Here is a 20,130-nt window from a genome sequence, read left to right on the forward strand (position 1 = left end):
AAAGAGGTTTAACCATAAATAGTTCATTGTGATCCAATTTCTATAAAGCTGTTAACAAAGCCCACTTGTAGTATGAATATTAGCTTGGAGTTTGTTTCAAGTATGTTGGAGGCCTTAGCCCAGGTCTGGATAAGATAATGAATCCACCTCTCTTCTAGCTTCCCCACGTATTTAATATTTGCACAGGGCTTACTTAAGCCAGATTTGTAAGTATCATCAGTTCATACTCCAGTCTCCTGGCCCTTTGACTGAAATTCTGAAACCAACATTCTTTCCCTCAGTGAAAGGGTGAGAAGCCCTTTCAGGTCCCCAATCCCTTTAATAAGCACAGTGACCTTACAAAGTTAGGAAAGGTGGCTATTGTTGACTGTGAGCCTCAAGAAGGTTAAGGGACTTGCTCAGATCACTTGGTTAGTCTCAAGAGGTGAGACTTGAACCTCAGTGTTTTGACATGTAATTCAGGGCTGTTTTCATGACAGTTCTGTTTCAAGATGGATGCTATTCATTGAATTCACTTTGAGTTGTAGTTTTCAGTTGAGAGTAAGAATGTTTTTAGGGAGTCTTGGTTATAAAGTATATTTATGATTTTGTACATCTCTTATTGTAAATTTTCCAAAGGTAAAGTTTTGGGAAATTTAGTCAAAACAAAAAGTGACTCCCCACACTGATGTGGCATGTGTTAGAGAGGGATTCTATTAGAATTAAGGAACTATTTGAAGCAAAGAATACTGTTATATGTAACGGTTATATTAAAAATAAGAAAAAACTTTTGAAGAGCCAGTATTATTTACTTCTTTAAAACTTTGTGTTATATTTTTGAAGTGGTAGTGGTGTGAATATGAAGGAATTTTAGGAATTTAAAGTAAAATAAAAATGAAATAAACTTTTTTCTAGTTTTAATGATATGGCTTATGTTTATATTTATTAAAATATTCAGTTCTTACCATAATAATAGCAAGCCTAGCTAACATGTCTCCAGTGCTTGTTATGAGCCAGGCAGTATTCAGTTATCTCCGGTTGAATAATTGTTTTCTTCTTGCCAGGTTAGCCTACAGATTTGTTCATGATCAATTCTTAGAAGTAGTGAGGGATAAGTCTCCATGATAGAAGACAGTGATAAGGTCTGTATGTGGCATTATATGGGACATGTAAAAATGTTTCACTGAATAGTGAAAAGGATACTGCAATTGGAGTCAGAAGACCTAGCCTCCTCCTTGTTCCTCCCTGGCCTAACAGTGTGACACTGGGTTAGTGACTTGTCTTCATAAACCTTCAATTTCCTTATCTGTAAAAAGAGAACAGTGATATCTCATAGGGCTGTGGCAAGGATTAAATGAGATAACTTAGGTAAAGTACTTAATTTATGCCTTCAAAAGATGAGGGCTCATGTAGCAGGCATTCAGAAAATATTAATTGCCTCTTTTCATCTTCATGCACAAGGTAGTTGTGAAATTAAATTGGAAAACAGAATATGAAAGCTGGTTTAAAAACATTTAAATGTTGTTCTAATATAAGATGGTATTTTCCAATGAGTGGTGCCTTCTTCAGCACTTTCAGAGTAAAATATATGGGAGAATTAAGGAAACTGGATTATAACTAGAAAATCTGGATTTTACTGGGTGGCCATCACATCTGGAAACAGTGGTTTAATGATATTATCTTACAGTGCAACATGTAATAGTATTATCTATTTGCAGACTTGGCCACACTGTAGTCTCAGTTCCATCACCTATTGTTTGGCTTGGAGAAGTAATTTAATCTCTCTAATCACTGAGAATCAAAATTATATACATTATTTTCAGAAGTACTCTATATGTTAGGAAGCATCTAAGTGTGGTTTTTATTTTGTTTATTGTTCTAATTTTTCTATAATACAGCAGTTTTTTGATTAGGCTTGTGATGGATAGAATTCATTTTCATTTAGTCAGAAAATCTTTCTAAATGGAGGAGAATTAGAAGGCAAAAGGCAATTTGATAGGTGTGCTAGTGGGAAGTAACTTCAAATCTCAGGGAGCCATATTAATTATAGAGAAAGCAGTGCCAGAGAATTTGATAGGCTGCTAGATGGGAGTGAACAGAGCAGGTAAAGGATAAAGAGCATTAATAAACTGATGGAGTATTAATAATTTCATAATCCTTATTGTGTTGGGTGAGATGTGATAACAGGGAAAAGATTCAGCCTCATATCCTTGGATTGCCCTCATTCTGGGCTGTGGACGTGTGGTATAGTGTAAAGACAAGGGATTTGAAATCAGACTTACTATTCATTAGAAAAGTCATGGCACTTTGGAAGTTAATTAATTCATGGATTTGAAAAAATGTTACGATCTCAAAATAGATGTTTTTGCTTATCTTTTCAGTTACTGTAGTCATACTAAATAGGTTTTGTTGTTGTTGTTGTTGTTGTTGTTGTTTTATTTTGAGACAGAGTCTTGCTCTGTCACCAGGCTGGAGTGCAGTGGCGCGATCTCAGCTTACTGCAACCTCTGCCTCCCAGGTTCAAGAGATTCTTGCGCCTCAGCCTCCCAAGTAGCTGGGATTACAAGTGCATACCACCACACCTGGCTAATTTTTATATTTTTAGTAGAGATGGGGATTCATCATGTTGACCAGGCTGGCCTCAAACTCCTGACTTCAAGCAATCTCCCCGCTTTGGCCTCCCAAAGTGCCGGGATTACAGGTGTGAGCCACCGCGCCTGGCCCTAAATAGATTTTTTAAAATGGATGCTTAGCAAGAACAGAAGGAAGAAAACAATTCACATTTTCCTGTCTTTTTGGCGAATTAGTTCTTTGATTCTTAAGATCCTCTAGTTGTGGAGGGTATGACCAGAGGACCCAGGGAAGACACTTCTGCTACCATCTAGCTGGGGTACTCCCCAGTGGTCCTAGCTATGGAAGACTGGTCTTCCTGGTTTAGAGTGCCTCAATAAGAAAGGACTTCCATGAGACTTAGCACTATTCCATCTCCATTCTCCTCCGAAGTCTTTTACGTCCTCAGGATAGATAACTCAAAGTTGGCCAGGCCTGGTGGCATGCACCTGTAGTCCTAGCTACTCATGAGGCCAAGGCAGGAGTATAAGGATGCAGGGAGTTATAAAGGTGCCACTGCACTCCAGCCTGGGTGACAGAGTAAGATGTCTCATAAAAAGAGCACCACGTATGTGGATTCCTCCTCCACTGTCTCCCACCTCATCTCCCCTCCACATATACTCTCACACAAAGACTGGAGCAAGGCAGACTTCTTTCACTGTGCCTTTAGTAGCTAACTGTTTCGATTCTAGTGCAAGATGGCTCTTTACCACCAGATAAGCTTTGGTATGACCAACCACTACTGAGTTGTGTAGTAAAGCGAGGTTTATCTAAATATGTAGAAAGTTGAGATTCTCATTAGTTAGAAATTTGATTGCTCGAAATCTTGAATTTGATGTAAAACAGAATAAGTAGTTAGGGAAGGGAACATAATATAGGCTTTGTGTATTGAGAGTTGCATTAAAAGAATTGCAAAGTCAAGGCCCGGCATGGTGGTTTATGCCTGTAATCCCAGGACTTTGGGAGGCTGAGGCGGGCGGATCATGAGGTCAGCAGATTGAGACCCTCCTGGCCAACATGGTGAAACCCCATCTCTACTAAAAATACAAAAATTAGCTGGGTTCGGGAGGCTGAGGCACGAGAATCGCTTGAACCCAGGAGGCGTAGGTTGCAGTGAGCTGAGATCGTGCTACTGCACTCCAGCCTGGCAACTGAGCAAGACTCCGTCTCAAAAAAAAATTGCAAAGTCAATCCTAAGGCAAAGAGGCTATGGAATAAATTATGCTAAAGGGATGGGAATAGTTTAGGCTAGACTTGGGGGGAAAAATCAGTGGAATTCTTTTTTTTTTCTTGTAAGATATTTTTTTTTTATTTTAGGAAACATGTTTTCTACATTAGAAATGCAAGCGTTGGAGGAAGTTTTCTCAGTTCCACATGCTGTGATGTCTTTGAGGAGGTGAGGACAGGAAAGGGTAGACAGAACTTTAATCCTTGATAGGAAAATATATGTTGAGTGCCATCTGGGAAACTTCTCTCTCTGACTCATTTTGTCAATGTCGAAACCAAGCTGAAAGTCAGTTTGGTTGTTCAAAGGTCTCCGTAATCATACAGTTCGGGTATTTCATTTGATAAACATTACCTGGCTTATCATTTCAAAACCTGTTGGAAGAATTTTTGAAATCACTAATCGATGGGTTTAATTTCTATGAAAGATTTTATATTTTTTTGTGGACTACTCATGAGTTTAAGCTGCCTCTTCCTAAGAGCATAATGTCTATATCACAAGCTCATGAAGATTGTAGTGAATGGCAGCGAAACACTGTTCTTTGTATAAATGCTGAGATGTGCTTAAATAGATTCCATTGACAAGCTCTTGGAAATTTCTGTGTTATAAGCTGCATTTAGAAGGAGTGAGAAAGGAAACACTGGGAGGAGGATGGAAGAAAAGGAAGAAGACTGTCTAGAGTCTTTTCTGCCAGTTGCCCTTTCTCAAAGACAAATGGACATTTGTCTTGGTTCATTTGGCCTACTGTAATGGAATACCATAAACCAGTAGCTTATGAACAACAGACATGTATTTCTCACAGTTCTGGAGTCTGGGAAATCTATGATGAAGGTGCTGGCATGTTCAGCATCTGGTGAGGGCCTAGTTTCTGGTTCTTAATGGCACCTTCTGGCTATATCCTCACAAGATGGAATGAGCAAACAAGCTCTCTGGGGCCTCTTTTATGATGGCACAAGTCCCATTAATGAGGGCTTTGCCCTCGTGCTCTAATCTCTTCCCAGAGGCTTCACCTCCTAATACCATCACCTTAAGGGTTAGGATTTCATCATATGAATTTGGAGGGCACACAGGCTTTCAGACTATAGGTATAGTTTGGTGCTTTTCAATGCTTGTTCTTTTTGTTACTTTGGCCTGCCTGTCTGACAAACAGAAGATATGTGGTAATAAGAATGAAGCCTATTTGTAGTGCCTAGTATGTCTAACACTGTTTGAGGTGCTTTATACACATTACCATGTATTCTCAACCAGGGTATAGTAGATAATAACAGCATTTTTGTGTAGATGAGGAAGCTAGGGCTTGCAGTTATGTGACTCACCCAGGGTTACACACCTAGTAACAAATCCAGAGAATATTGTTCAGTTGTTCTCTTATTTGACCTCTCTGCTATTGACAACTGTTCCTTCCTTCCTGAATTTTTATTTTCCCCTGACTTTCATGACAACACATCTGTTTTTTCTTCTAGCTTCTGGTCACTCCTCCATAATCTCTTTGGTAGATCCTACTTCATCTCTTCACTCAGTAAAGCTTGCTATTCCTACCCGTTCTTCGATTTTCTTTCTCACACTGCATACTCTTCCTGAGAAATAGCATCTATGCTCATAACTTGAATTGCTGTCTTTATGCTGCTGAGTCCCAGATCTTTATTTCCATTCTAGATTTCTCATCTGAGAACCACACACATAAACTTAATGATAGATTTGACATTCTCTACTTAAATGTGCTTATAGGCTCCTTAAATTCAGTGTCCCACAGTGACGTTTTCCCCATGATTTTCTCCTGGGATTCTGTAACTTCGTAAATGGTAATATCATCCACCCAGTTTCTCCTATCAGAAATCTGTTGTCGTCCTTACTTCCCCTACTTAGCTCTTCACATTTTACATTCCATCTCCAAATTTTCCTGCTTCTCAAATTAATTCACCTACCTCCATTCCCATGTTCACAGTCTTCAGTCCCCTTGGGCACACTGGCTGCACACAGTTGCTCTCTTCTCCTATATTTCTTATCTGGTAGCCCACGAGATCTTTCTAAAGTGAACATTTGATTTTTTTTGCCTGCCTTTTCCATAACTTTACCTTCTTCAGTTTTTCCTTGTTACTTTCAGCTTTAAGCTCAAATTTCTTTACATGGTGTACACCCCTCCTTACCTCTCTAGTCTCATTTTGTACTATTCTTTTACACTAGCTCTTTGAATGTTCTCTTGCCTCTGGCCTTAGCACACACTATCTACTGGGAGTGCTTTTTTTTTCATTTCCAAATAGCTGACTCTTTCTTACTCTCCACAGACTGAGGCTAGCTCCTTTCTTACAGCCTGCTCTGACATCATCCCATCTCTGTTTGCCAAGTGGATTACTCTCATGTGCTCTCATAACATCATGAAGTTAATCATTTTTCATAGCATTTGTAGCTGTAACCTAGTCCTCTCTCCAAAACCACATCTCAGACATATAACTGTCTTCTCTTCATTTTCACTTTATTTCATTCTCATAGGGATTGCACATTTAACCTTCCAAAACTAAACTCTTGTTTTTCTCCAAAACCAGCTGTTCCTCCTGACTTCCCCATCTTAGAAAATGGCAGTATTACTATTCCATTTTTAATTAGACCAAAATCCAGAGTTGTCCTTTGTTCCTTAATTTTTTCACAGCCCATATCCAGTCCATCAATAAACCTTACTCTTTATTTCTTTCTTTTTTTTTTTTTTAAGACAGAGTCTCGCTCTGTTGGCCTCTTGGGCAGGCTGGAGTGCAAATGGCGCGGTCTCGGCTCACTGCAAACTCCACCTCCCAGGTTCAGGAGATTCTCCTGCCTCAGCCTCCTGAGTAGCTGGGATTTACAGGCATGTGCCACCATGCCTGACTAACTTTTGTGTTTTTAGAAGTGATGGGGTTTCACCATGTTGGCCAGGCTGGTCTCGAACTCCTGACCTCAGGTGATCCACCCGGCTTGGCCTCCCAAAGTGCTGGGATTACAGGCGTGAGCCACCGCACCCAGCCAACCTTATTATTTCTACCTACAACATGTATTTAGAGTCTAACCCCACCTCTCACTGTTTCTCCTACTGTCACCCTAATCCATGCCATCATCACTTTTTACCTGGATGCCTGCAGCAGCCTACTGACTGCTCTCCTGCTTCTGCTCCTCCTCCCCTAAAGTGGTTCTCATCCTAACAGCCAGAATGACCCTTTTTAAAAGAAAATCAGAAGTTTTTACTACTCTGTGCAAAACCTTCACACATCTCTCTCAGAATAAAAGCTAAAGCCCTCCGTCATCTGTCCCACTTCGCACCCTGCTTTGATTAATACTTCTGACCTCATCCCCTGTTACTTCCCAAACCCTTTTTACTGTGACTCCAACTATATGGCTCACCCCCTCATTTTCTTTAGGTCTCTGGTTCAGATGTCATTTTTTCATTGAAGCCTGCCTTGACCATCCATCACAGAAGAGCTCACTCATTTCCACTCTGCTCAATTGTTCTCCGTGGCACTTATACCATTTAGCTAGTTACGTATTTTCTTATTATTCTTCTACTCAAGTAGAATACAAACTCCACAAGGGCAGGAACTGGTTCTCTTGACTGCCGTGTTCCCAGCTCCTGGAGCAGTATGTGGCCTCTAATAGGCTCTAAGTAAATAGTTGAAGTCTAGGGTTAGTAGTATGTCATGGACTTAGCGATATAACAGACCTGCTAATGCAGTGAGTCCTAGCTCCAATACTGAGCTCTTCAACCCCTTGTAATTAGACCGCTCCTCAGCTTCAGTTCCTAATCAATAGCATAGGATGTATTCATTCTTACCTATAATGTTATTTGTTTGGGGGAGGGTTAAATAAAATAAACTGTATGAAGTGCTTACCTCAGTACCTTGCCAATAATAAATAGTTGAGAGCAGCTGCTGCTACTAATACTGCTGCTAGTTCTGATCAGATTACAGCATTTAAATTGCTTCTGACTTGTTCATCTCTTCTACCAGATTTTGTCTGGCTACATCTTAAACTTGCTATAATAATAATAATAACAACAATGTGACCATAAGAATACCAGCAATAATAATAGCAGTTGTGATCATTTGAGTGCTTACTGAGTACTAGAAAGTATTCTCTAAGTCAGCACTTCCCAGTGCCTCTTCCTGCAGTGATGGAAACGTTCTATATCTGCTCTGTCCAGGGTGGTGTGGTAGTCACTAGCCACATGCAGAAAGAGCTCTTGAGCACTTGGCAGTGTGACCGAGGAACTCAGTGTTTAATTTTATTTAATTTTAATTAATTTAGATTTTAATGACCATGTTGGCTACTGTATTTTAAAACTCTAAATTCTTTACCTACATTAATTCATTTAATACTCAAAGGTTAAGTAGATTATAGATGAAGAAATTGATTTTCTGAGTGGTGAAGAAACTTGCCCAAGATTACACAGCTAATACAAGGCAGAACTGGGATTTAAAGGTTAAAGACCTAGATAATCTGGTTCCAGGGTCTGTTGCCAGCACCCTCTGTGCTGCACCTCCCTCGTGTCATTCTCAAGAATTAAAGTCTTACAGGCAAAGGACTGAGGTGGCATATCTGTATTCTTGCTACAGGGAAAGCTGAGAGAATTTCTGGTTCTTACTGCAGTGAAATATCACTCCTAAAGTGAGAAATTCCCAGATTTAGGATAAATGTTCAAACAGTTCTAGACAGGTAAGCTTGGCTACTCAACCTCTGTGTACACTTTTTTCCAAGACTTAAATTTACAAATATAGTGGCAGCAACAACAAAATGTTTCCTCCTAAGGTGTTGCAGCTATTTTTCTAAAAGCGAAAAACATGCTCTCCCCCTCCCCAAAAGGGGGAATGATACATCTTACCAGGTACCGTTTCCAGCTTGAAGTCCAAGATACCTGAGCTGAGCTTATTCCTTTTGTTAAGGTTGCCTTATGTCGCTCTACAACTAGTGAGCCAGCAACTTATTTTTATAAAACATTAGGAGAAAAAGAGAAGGGGAAATTGGTTAAAAACATAAATATGTTTATGTCAGACCAAAGAATAAATATGAATAGATACTTTAGTCTTAGCTTTTGCTATTGGTTCTGAATCCAAAGTTGGTATTTTTAATTCCCTTCCTCCACTACTCATTCCATGTTCTTTTTGCCCTCAGCCAGCTCTCAGCTAATTGTAGATTTTTATCTGTAGAGTTTTATCTGACTGACGTTTATCTGACAACACTTTAGACTGTCATTCACAGGGGTGGGGAAGGAGGCTTTGAGTTGTTGGTGGTCCTGCCTGTATGGAGTTATTTCTATCTTCCATTATCTTTTACCACTAGATGTGGTCAAACCAAGAGGTGTTCCAGGTTCCAGACACACACCTCCCTTCTCTCATTCTGTTGCAAGAATCTTCTTTACCCTTGATAATCAAGATTCATTAACACAACCAATTCTGTCACCTCCCTTTTTGTCCCTGTTCTGTGTCATGAGGAGTTCAGAATTGCTAGGTTGCAGTTTAAGCTTCCAAATCAGTGGAGGTATTGTTGAGTCCCTTGGTGAAATCATTCTTCACTTGGGTGCTGAGACTGTTAAACCAGCAGAACCAGAGTCGCAGTGATGGGGGAAATGCAGGTTGGTCATTAGGTGTGATGAGGGGGAGGAGAAGATGTGTAACTAATTCTGCTTCTGTCCCTTGGTTACTGGGCCCTGTATTATGGCTGTGGGAGAAACAATGTTTTGTATTATTCACTGGTTCTGAGCATCTTGGGAGACACCACCCTATCTAATTTTATTTGGAACTGAATCTTCAGAAGATGATTTCAGCATTCTGAAAGATGATCTTCTAGATGATAGGGTATGTGGTAAGAAGAGCAATCCATTAGCATCATACCATCGTTGTACTCTTTCACTGTTAAATCTTGAGTGAGATACCATGGTGATGAATGAGGCATTCAGTCATTCTGTGGATGGCAGAGGTATGGTGGACAGGAAAGGCAGTTTCATATTCAGAATATGTGTCTTTTCATATGAAGACTGACAAGTGACCACTGAAAGTTAGGATGTATGTCTGAAATCATGTATGTTTTCATAAAATTAAATCTATTCTGTGTTGTTACTTGGAGGCACAAGCAAAGTAAAACATTTAAGGTGAACGGGGGTTTGAGTAAGTTGAAACTGGCTGACACTGACTCACTATGACCTTGGGCAAGACGCTGAACTACTGCGAGCTGCCTATTCCTCATATCTGTGAAATTGGGATAATGATATTTTTGTGTATATAAGGCTTTGAACCACTCAGACGAAAGGTGCTGTGTAAGTGCAAAGTGTTGTTAACAACAATACTAATAATCCTCATTTCACCTTGCCCTCAGTATGACCTGTGTTTAAATTGAGCACTGTTAAAAAGATTGCCTGTGAAATGGTATCCTGTATAGTTATGTTGCTGTATGTTCTCCCAGCACTTGATATATTTCCTTCCCAACACTTTTTATAGTTTGCAATAATCTGCTTGATTATTTGAATATTTGTTTCCCCCACTAGATCCAAAAACCTCTGAGCACAATGGGGACCACTTTAGTCTGTTTGTTATAACATCTCCAAGGCCTAGCATGGTTCCCACATGTGGTAGATGTTCAGTAAATATTTACTGAATGAATAAATGAATAAATAAATAATGCATGTTTCTGTGAATTTCTGCCAAAACAACACAAAAAGCCAGAGATGTAAAATCAGTTTCGTTTCTTTTCCACCAGTACGGGAATCCTAATGCTGTATTCTGTGTAAATAAATCATTCCGGTTGGTCATCGTCTTATAGTGGGCCTGGTGCCATGGGAAATTTATTGGAGTAATTTTTAACAGCATAAATGTTTAGTAACAGATGCACATAGATGGCAGGTTGCTTCATTCAGCTTCCATCTGTTAGACAACTGTCTATTCTAATAAGACTGGTCCATTCGAACTAGACAAATAACATTCTTACCCATGTTTAAGCTTATTCATTTTCACAATTTTTCCGAAAGGCTTGAAGGAGGAAAGGTGTTTCCATGTTTGGTTGGCTGCTACTTAATAATAGTGTATTACAACACCTTGGCAAACTGTGAAGTCCACTTGATGTGTCGTAATGCTCAACAAGGAAGTATTCTCTCTTAAGTGTTTTGTCAAAAGTCAAAACCATGCTAAATAATGGCACTAGGAAACACACTTAGCTACAGATAATTTGGTCCAATAGAGTTCAGTGTAGGTTGTGCAACTGGCAACAGAAACTGGCATGAGATGAAGGGGTATAATCCATGCTGGTCATCATTAGTATGTGTGATTTTTAAAAAGGACAGAGGCAATGTACTAAACTCTAGAAAATATAGTGTGTCCATATGTACATGCAGTTAGGTTATACCCAGTAAAAGCATGATGATTCTCAGCTTGGGCATGCCTTTTAAGAACAACTTTACCAAGGTTTTTTTTGCTATATAAAGGTGGAAACAGTGTTGGCCTATATAAATTTACCCTGTGCATGACGAACTGGGTTGGTGGTGTGTCATTAAGTGTGGGCCAACTGCCTTAAATGTCTTGGTGCTTAGCATAATGCCTGGCACCCAACTGGGACTCAGTAATTATTTGTTGAATGAATGTTCTAGGATCAGTTGAGGCAATTCCCTCTGGATTTCTAGCATGAAAGCAGTCCCATAACCTTAGATCACTATGAATTAGAACTTGGAATAAAAAGTTGGAATACTTAGAGTACTAGTACTAAGCAGAACACAAAGCAAACTGCTTATCACTAGTATGTGTCTGTGATAAACTTCTGAAGGCTGTGTCATTTCCAAAATGTAAATCACTGGGTATGTGTTATTTTGGGAGGCAGACATCTAACAATGGCTGTTTTGGAGAAAGTCAATCTATCTGGGTCTTGGTTCAGTTACAGGAATGACTAATTTTATACTAGATTCTCACATGATTCAAAAAGTGTGTGAATGACTCAGCTCATTAATATCCTTAGCTCCTGTGATCTCCCCTCCCAGTGAAACGATGGTTATAAGGCAATAATGATAATTGGAAGAGGAGGAGACTTTGACTTTGCCCCGTGGCAATAAAATGACACACTTTAAGTAATTACATATGCATACAATATTGTTTGAAAGAAATGAGTTATATTATCGTCATATAAATACATTTAATATTTGTGTTAAAATATGGTGAAAATAATATGTAGTTTCAGCGTGGATGAGGACTGAGTTCTGCTTTTTGTTTCTACCATTATCTTTTTTCCTGAAACAACAAGCCTCTATATGGACAGAGCCATTTGGAGCCCTAACTTAGTTCCTAACAGTCAACTCATTGATTACCTTCTCCTTGCTGACATAGAGAAATGTTACAGTCACGGGGTGTTGGGTTCTAATTACATGTAGCTAAGTATTCACAAGTGATTTTGAGCTAAAATGAGTAATTCATTGAAGAGTCTGTGGAATTTCTGGGGATTTGCGTGTTTCTTCCTGTTACTGTTTCTTTCTTTTTGCAGCAATTTATTAAACAAAGACCTGGATATTTGGAGTCAGCCTTTGCGCATATGTCTGCTCTTGCTAGAGTCTCTAGTGACTCAAAAATCTAATGTACACTTTTCACTTCTTATTTAGTTTCACTTCTCTGCAGCATTTGACAGATCTCGAAATTCCTTCCTAAACTTTGTGGATATTTTCTTTTGGTTGTTTCTTAACTCTTATACTTTTTCTTTTTAAACTCTTCTAGCCGCCCTTAAAATGTGATATCCTCCAGAGTTTGGTCTTGGTCCTTTTTTTTTGTTTCTATTTATTCAGTCTCCTTGGTGATCCCATTCATTTCCATGGTTTCCATTAAAATCCATACACTGGTTGCTCCAAGTGGGTGTTTTTATGTCAGTCTTGATGAGCTATAGACCTGTGTATTCAGCAACACTGGAGATATATATAGATAGATAATAATAGTAACAACAATACTAACAGCTACTCGTTATTGAATATTTTCTGCATCAGACAGGTGAGCGCTTTATTGCTTCATTTATTTACCTCACAGCGACACTATACATTGTCTTAAAAACCAGAAAAATGTCTCATAAAGATCCCGATTTCTAAGTGTCCTGGAAAAGCCTAGGCTTGCCTTCTTACCTGGCAGCAGGCATCGGCAGCTGAGTAACAGCTTTCCTCTTACCTGGGACTTGTACCATTACTTCACACAGTCCTCACCACTTCCTATTGGCCTGCACTTATTGTGAATTTCCTCATATCCTTGCTGGTCTAGTCCCATAGGCATTTCTGACACCTGTAAGGACAATTGACATGCTTTCCCAGCTGGTTGCAGACTTCTCTATTTTTTGCCCTAGTACTGGAATGGTTTTCTCAAATGAAATTTGTTACTTGCTTTCTCTTAATAGTTTTCTATGTATGTTTCTTTATCACCTCCTCCTCTACCCACAACTTTGTTAAAGTCTCTATGCTGAAGTTAGAAGGAAAAGAATAAAAGTTTTTGATCATTTACTATGGGCCAGAGTTAAACACAGGCTTGGTTTAGTTGTCTTCACAGCACTAAAGTGGGTGTTCCTGATTCCTAATTAAGAGATGAGAGAATTTCAAGGCCCAGGGGATTGTCTCAAGATCCATACCCAGAGTGGATTCAGATCTGTCTGATCCCGAGCTCAAAGTTTTTTCTCCTCCATCATAACAACTTCTAGCTCCTGTTCCTCTATACAAATAAACAAGTATCTTTAGCACTCTCATTCCCATGATCTGCTTCTCATCTTGTTCCTCCTTTGCCATCAAACTATATTCATTGGTTCACACAGAACTCCGTTAACCCCTTTTCTCATCTCAACACAGTGTAATTTAGCCTTCTGATAATTTACTCGTTCACCCACATCATCTGAGCACCCACTGTGCAACAGGCAGCGGGCCAGACACTAGGGACATAACCCTTGTCTGAGAGAAGCTTCATGGAGCCATAATTCCAGCGCTGTGTGCAGAATGCCTTATAATTAAATCCAGTGGATTTAAGGATTAGCCCTTTCTTACTTAAGCTCACTTGCATCATTTTCCCCAAAGGACAAGCACTTCTCTAATAGAAATTTTCTCTTTCCTTTCTTCTGTAGCATTCCTCACTGCTGGTTTTCTTCTTTAGTTTTTCAGAGTTCCTTTTGCATCTCTCTTCTTTTTCTTCCAATGCCCTCATTTTATATGTTTCCAGCTTCGTACTAGGTAACTTCACTTCAAAGTCTTACAGTTTCAGTGATTTCTGCTGCTTTCCTCAAGACAATAGCATTTGACTAGTTGTCCACATTAAATATCTTGGAGGCGTCATTACTCTCTTGTCTTCCTCTCACAACAAGAGTTGGTGATTCTGCTTCTAAAACAGCATCCCAGTTGCCAGCCCCTCTGCCATTAGTTAACATATGGCAGCAACTGCCCTCTCCCTCCCTCTCAGTTGTGTGTCCTCCAGGCATTAACAATAGTAATCATTTTTTTTTAACTCTCATTATCACTTTACCCCTTGAAATCTTGTAGTGTCTTTCTCGCTGCCTGTTGGGTCAGGTCTCAGTTCTATAACCTGGCCTTCAGGGCTGTTGACCTTCTGCTCCTGATCCACTCTTCTGGTCTACTCTCATTTTAGCTACAGTGCTTAGCACATAGAGAGCACTCACTGAATACTGGATGAGTAAGCAGGTGGTACAGAAAAATCTGACCTTTTGTTGTCAAAGGGCAGAATTAAATTTTTATCATGTAAGTATGGTACCTACTATTTACTTCTCAATAACTTCTCTCATTTTTAAATTATAATGATATAAACATTAATCCAGTGTATTGTGTTTCTCTTAAATTCATATGTTGAAGTCCTAACCCCTAATAGGACCTCAGAATTTGACTGTATTTGGAAATCAGGTCTTTAAAGAAGTCATTAGATTGGCTGGGCGTGGTGGCTGACGCCTGTAATCCCAGCACTTTGGGAGGCGGAGGCAGGCGGATCACGAGGTCAGGAGATCGAGACCATCCTGGCTAACACGGTGAAACCCCGTTTCTACTAAAAATACAAAAAATTAGCCGGGCATGGTGACGGGCACCTGTAGTCCCAGCTACTTGGGAGGCTGAGGCAGGAGAATGGTGTGAACCCGGGAAGTGGAGCTTGCAGTGAGCCAAGATCATGCCACTACAGCCTGGGCAACAGAGTGAGATTCCGCCTCAAAAAAAAATAATAATAATAAGTCATTAAGTTAAAATGAGGTCAGTAAGTGGGCCTTAATCCAATATGACTGATGTCCTTAAGAGGAAATTTGGACACAGACCTGTGTAGAGGGAAGACCATTTGATGCTACAGGACCCAGCCCTGCTGATGCCCTGATCTTGGACTTCTTAATTCCAGAACTGTGACAAACTAAATTTCTGTTGTTTAAGCCACCTAATCTGTGGTACTTTGTTATTGCAGCCCTAGTAAATTAATATACCTAGTATCTTTTAATTCACTGAGATTCTAAGTCCTGTATCTGGGTAGACTTTATTATTGGGAAAAGGATGGACCTAATAATCTAGTAGATCTCTCCATCTCAAATTTCTTTGAGGTATTTGAAATTTGACCAAGGAAGTTAAAGGCTACAGTAAACTGTGATCACGCCACTGTACTCCAGCTGGGTGACAGAGCCCGACCCTGTCTCTTAATTTAAAACAAACAAAAATTCTCCTAAGAAAAGAGGGGCATCTTTATCTTTTTCATGCTACATGATTAGCCACTCAATTTTTTTTCCTTTCATTAATCTGTGTCTCTTAGATATTCAAACAAAGCAAGAAACCATTAAAAAATAGTTAGTGCCCATTTGTTTTATTGATTTAAAGAGATAATGAGTTGAATGTTTTTAAATTTCATTTTGATAGCTAGAGTACAGTCAGTTCTCTTTGCAATGGATGGCCATGCAGACTCAAACTTTCAGAGAAGACATTTACAGCAGTGAATTTATGTGCTTTACAGCAGTTTTCTAAAGGTTCTGGTTATGGGGGGAAAGCACAGTGAATCACTAAAAATTTGGTTTATTCAGCTTTTCCTAGTCATATTTCAGGTTGTCATGTTGTCAGACCTCAAAATGCCTCTCCCCTCCATCCTCACTGCCCCCACTCCCTACTCAGTCTTCACCTCCTCAGCAGTGGTTGTAGTGGAACTGTGGGAATTAAGTAGGTTGACTGTGTTAGAGACTTTGTTGGAAAACAACATTCAGATTTTACTTATTATCTGCTTAGATCATCCCAGATTACATAATAATTTCAGACTGATTACACCTTGACAAGGCTCACCTGAATGCCTTCCTATAATGTTACCATTAACATCTTAGGTGGATGTGAGTCCATTTTATTTTATAAATCCAGAAAGAGCGCCTATAATCCTTTTCTAAGAACCAGCAATTTATTTTCTAGGTCTGCTCTCAATTCTTCATGCTACAATTTTGAACTTCTTGCATTTTGTTCTATTATGTAGAGGTAGAGGATAGCTAGTCACCGTGTATAATAGCTCTTATTCTTGAGCTATAAGGCACTATTATATGGCCTTTCTATCTTCTCTTTTCCAAATTGAGCTTTATTCATTCTTTAGCCATACAGTACTTCTGTTAAATCCTTAATTACATATAACACTTGTCATTAAAGCCTCTCCATGTTTTCTAAAACTCTCTTTAATGGTGAATCCAGCACTTGGGGGTTAGCAATACAAGAAGACAGTCAGTTCCTACACTAAAATATAAATTTTAGACATTTTGGTTTCATGCTTAATTCTCATTTTCTATTTAGTAATCAAAATGCATAGCAATTAAGCAAATGAAGATTATGTCTTTTCTCTGTGACAAAAGTTAAAGCATATACTTTGCAGATAATCTTTTGAATTCATATGCATTGATAACTCAGATTCAGAGAGATTAGAAGTATATGCCACTGACTAGAACCAATATCAATAATTTTCTGTATCTAACTTGTAGTCTTAGCATTACCTCTGACTAGTTGGATGTAGAAGATAAGTCATTTGACTTCTTTCTAAATCATTTTATTTATTTGTGAAACTGGGGGGAGGAGATCAAGATTAGATTATCTCTAAGCTGTCTTCCAGCCTAGAAATTGTACTGTATACTAATAATAATGGCAGCTAATAAATTGTGGCTTTTAGTGGGTAGGTATATTTGGAGCTAATAAGATTAACTTATTTGAAATACATGTTGAGTACTACCTACTGTGTGCTGGGCACTGGTAATACCATGATAAATCAGACATCTTTCAAGGAGTTTATACTTTATTAGGAGAAAGAGGCATAAAAATAAGCAATTGAATATTCCTGGAGTGGTGGTAGAAGTCCGTCTAAAGTGTATGGGGCACAATAGAGAGTTTGGTGAGTTTTGCTTGGCAGCAGGAGCATCAGGAAAGGGCCAATGATGAAAGGGAGCGATTATGAAGGCCTGATGGAGAGCAGCTGCAGCAAAGTGATGAGGCAGCAGCTTGACTATAGTGGCTAAAGCTGGAGGATGAGAAAGTGGAAAGAGTGGCTCCTTTTTTCCCCCAAGGAGGTGGAATATGAACAGAAAATAACTGGGGGCAGGGAGCTGGGATTATAAGAGGTTGTTTGTTTTAAAAAATGGGTGTGAAGAGCCTGTGTAAAGGTTCTTGAGAAAAGAGCCCGTTGAGAGGAAAGTTTGTTGTGAAGGAGATGAAGATGTAATAAAGAACAGGGTTGAGAATGGATAGAGAGATAGAGAGAGAGATAGATAGATAGATAGATAGATAGATAGATAGATAGATAGATATGTGATAACACACACAGAGCAGAATGTTAATTGTGGCACCTAGGAAGTAGATGAATGAGTGTTCATAATATACTTCCTTCAGCCTTTCTGCATATTTGAAAATTTATAATATTGGGAAATAATTTTATAATATTGGGGATGGAGGAGAACATGGGTTGAGAATTTAGCCTTGAACAGAATCAGGGGGCACTTATTCCTTGGCATGGCAGGACATTATGGAAAGTCAAGGCTAAAGCCCCCAGCCACTTTTGTAAAGCAGAAGTGACTCTTACCTGCTAGGGTGGAGGGCCAAAAAAAAAAAAAAAATGTTGAGCATGAAGGATGGAATAACTACTGATGAGTGTGAGAGAGGACTGAGCAGACTTGGGTGGTGATGCTCAGGTCTCGTGAAGTTGCCACATTTGTGATTTTCCCTGGCAGTTATCAGAAGACAACAAGTTAGTAGGATCATTGAAGGGCCACTAGCTTACGGAAGCCAAAATAGAATGAGTAGTTGGCATGAATGAGTCCCTTCAGTATTTGCCAGCAGTCTGTCCTAGAACATGTCCCAACCTCTCTGGTGCTTTGTTCAAGAGATTGTTTTCAACCTCACTATCTTTTGCTTTGAATTATCTGAGATAAAAACAATGTTGCAAAACTTTGTTAACACTATTATTATTAACATTTAACTCAGGTAATTTTGTTGTCTCCCTTAGGTGAAAGAAGAACGTCCAGAAAAAATACCAGATTTAAAATTATTGGTAGAGAAGAAATTTTTGGCTTTACAGAGCAAGAATTCTGATGCAGACTTTCAAAATAATGAAAAATTTGTACAGTTTAAACAACAGCTGAAAGAACTAAAGAAGCAATGTAAGTCAACATGCTTTGCTTTGGTTCGGCTTTTTGAAATTAGGGAACTGACTTGATGAACAGCCCCAGTTAACTGATTTTATAAAGTTTGCTTATCTGCTTGGCTTGATCCTCTTTCTAAGTTGCTTTTTATTGTTGTTGCAATTCTGTATTTTGTCTAATTTTTGGTTCAAATCAGCCTGCCCATTTCTGAAAGCCAACAGTTTCCACAAAGTGCTCAGAAAATTTCCCAGCAGCTAGTTATGTGTATTGTCCCATTGCTGGGGAGGGAAATTGGGAAAACAAAATAAAAGTGAAAACTATTTTATTTAAATAACAATGGTATCGTTCAAGTTTTAAACTGCTGTGCCATGCTTTAAAATAACCATACTTTGATTCTGGTTTTGCCGCTTTGGAGTAATATTAGCTATGTTTTCTCTCAGAAGACCACTTTATCTTCTCAACTATACACCAAAATCTCCTTGATCCATTTTAGCATTGTGGTAGTATAAATTCCATGTGGTTTTTAAATTGTTCCCTTCTTAATAAACTATTACATTCAAGTTTTTTAGTGGACATAATTTTGACTTAAGAATTGGAGCAGGCAATGTAATTTTTTATACCAAAAAAATTTTTTAGACAGTATTTACCAGAAATAATATATCATTTCCACACAGTAAAGTATATATGCCCTTTCTTTTCCCATTCTTCCTTATGGTCCACATACCAATTTTATATAAATTGATTTTTTCACATTAGCATCTATTTAGTCCTATAGTCTTTGCTTCTTTTAGGATTGAGACGCTTGTATTTCTTAAAGAAGTGAATAGTGAAGCAAATAACCTTTTCTAACTTTAGTCTCCCAACACCTTCATTTACACACACATGGAGCAGGAGTGTTGTATGATATGAGACATAAATTTACCTCATGTCCTTATATGTGCTTAATGTAGGGATTCGTATTTTGAAATAGGCTTTCTTTTAAATATAAGCATTTTCTTTAAATTGAGCTGAGATCTCAAAAAATGACTGAGGAAGCTGCCTCACTTTTGTCTATTTTACAAATAACTTAAGTTTCACAATTTGGAATGTTTTGCAATCATGATGAGACTTTTGTTTTTACTGTAGATTTAACCAGTAAGCATTTTCCCCATATTTTAAGTTTATTTTTTGTTCTTTTTTTAACATCACAGCTCCCAACATTCTTCTAATGAATTTTCCCTCTTCCCTCAAATGATTAATAATTTCCCAAAGAGACAATAATTTGCCAATGGCTTTCTGATCTTAAAGATGCTAGTGAATTAATTGTATAGCCATGAGAATTAGACATTATTCCCCTTAAATATACATGGGCCATATAGTCTTTACCTTTTATCCATGATATTTATTACTCAGTGGTTTGTGTGTGTGTGTGTGTGTGTGTGTGTGTGTGTGTATAGTATCTGGCACATGGACCTGTGATTACCAGCCTGAGGCCAACAAACCCCTCAGTTGGGATGTAGAGATTAAACAAAGCTTTTAAAAGCTCACATTATATGACCTCAAGTTTGTTTACCTGGTCATCTCATGGTAATTAGAAACTCTGATTGGCAGCTTTCGATTTCTTGATTAAAAACCTAAATAAACTGATTGTTATAGGCATTTTTTCAAAGGCGTTCTCAGTGAAAAGACCGAGAACTATTCTATTTGGTGCTTAGTGAAAATATTTTGAACTAATGTATGTACCAGTTATTAAC

General features: G+C 38.6%; 1 protein-coding gene across 7 annotated transcripts in view; it reads left to right on the top strand.

The window, feature by feature from the left end:
- The window catches only part of NSMCE2 (NSE2 (MMS21) homolog, SMC5-SMC6 complex SUMO ligase), a 274,220-nt gene that overhangs the window by 69,155 nt on the left and 184,935 nt on the right, over positions 1–20,130 (top strand). For all 7 annotated transcript variants that reach the window (XM_034966578.3, XM_014345998.3, XM_008973918.5 and 4 more), the window contains one exon: positions 18,262–18,415. In XM_034966578.3, coding sequence (XP_034822469.1) covers positions 18,262–18,415 — 154 coding nt within the window. The remainder of the gene's footprint in view (positions 1–18,261; positions 18,416–20,130) is intronic.

The sequence above is a fragment of the Pan paniscus genome, chromosome 7 (assembly GCF_029289425.2).
Source record: "Pan paniscus chromosome 7, NHGRI_mPanPan1-v2.0_pri, whole genome shotgun sequence".
In the NCBI taxonomy this organism is placed as follows: Eukaryota; Metazoa; Chordata; class Mammalia; order Primates; family Hominidae; genus Pan; species Pan paniscus.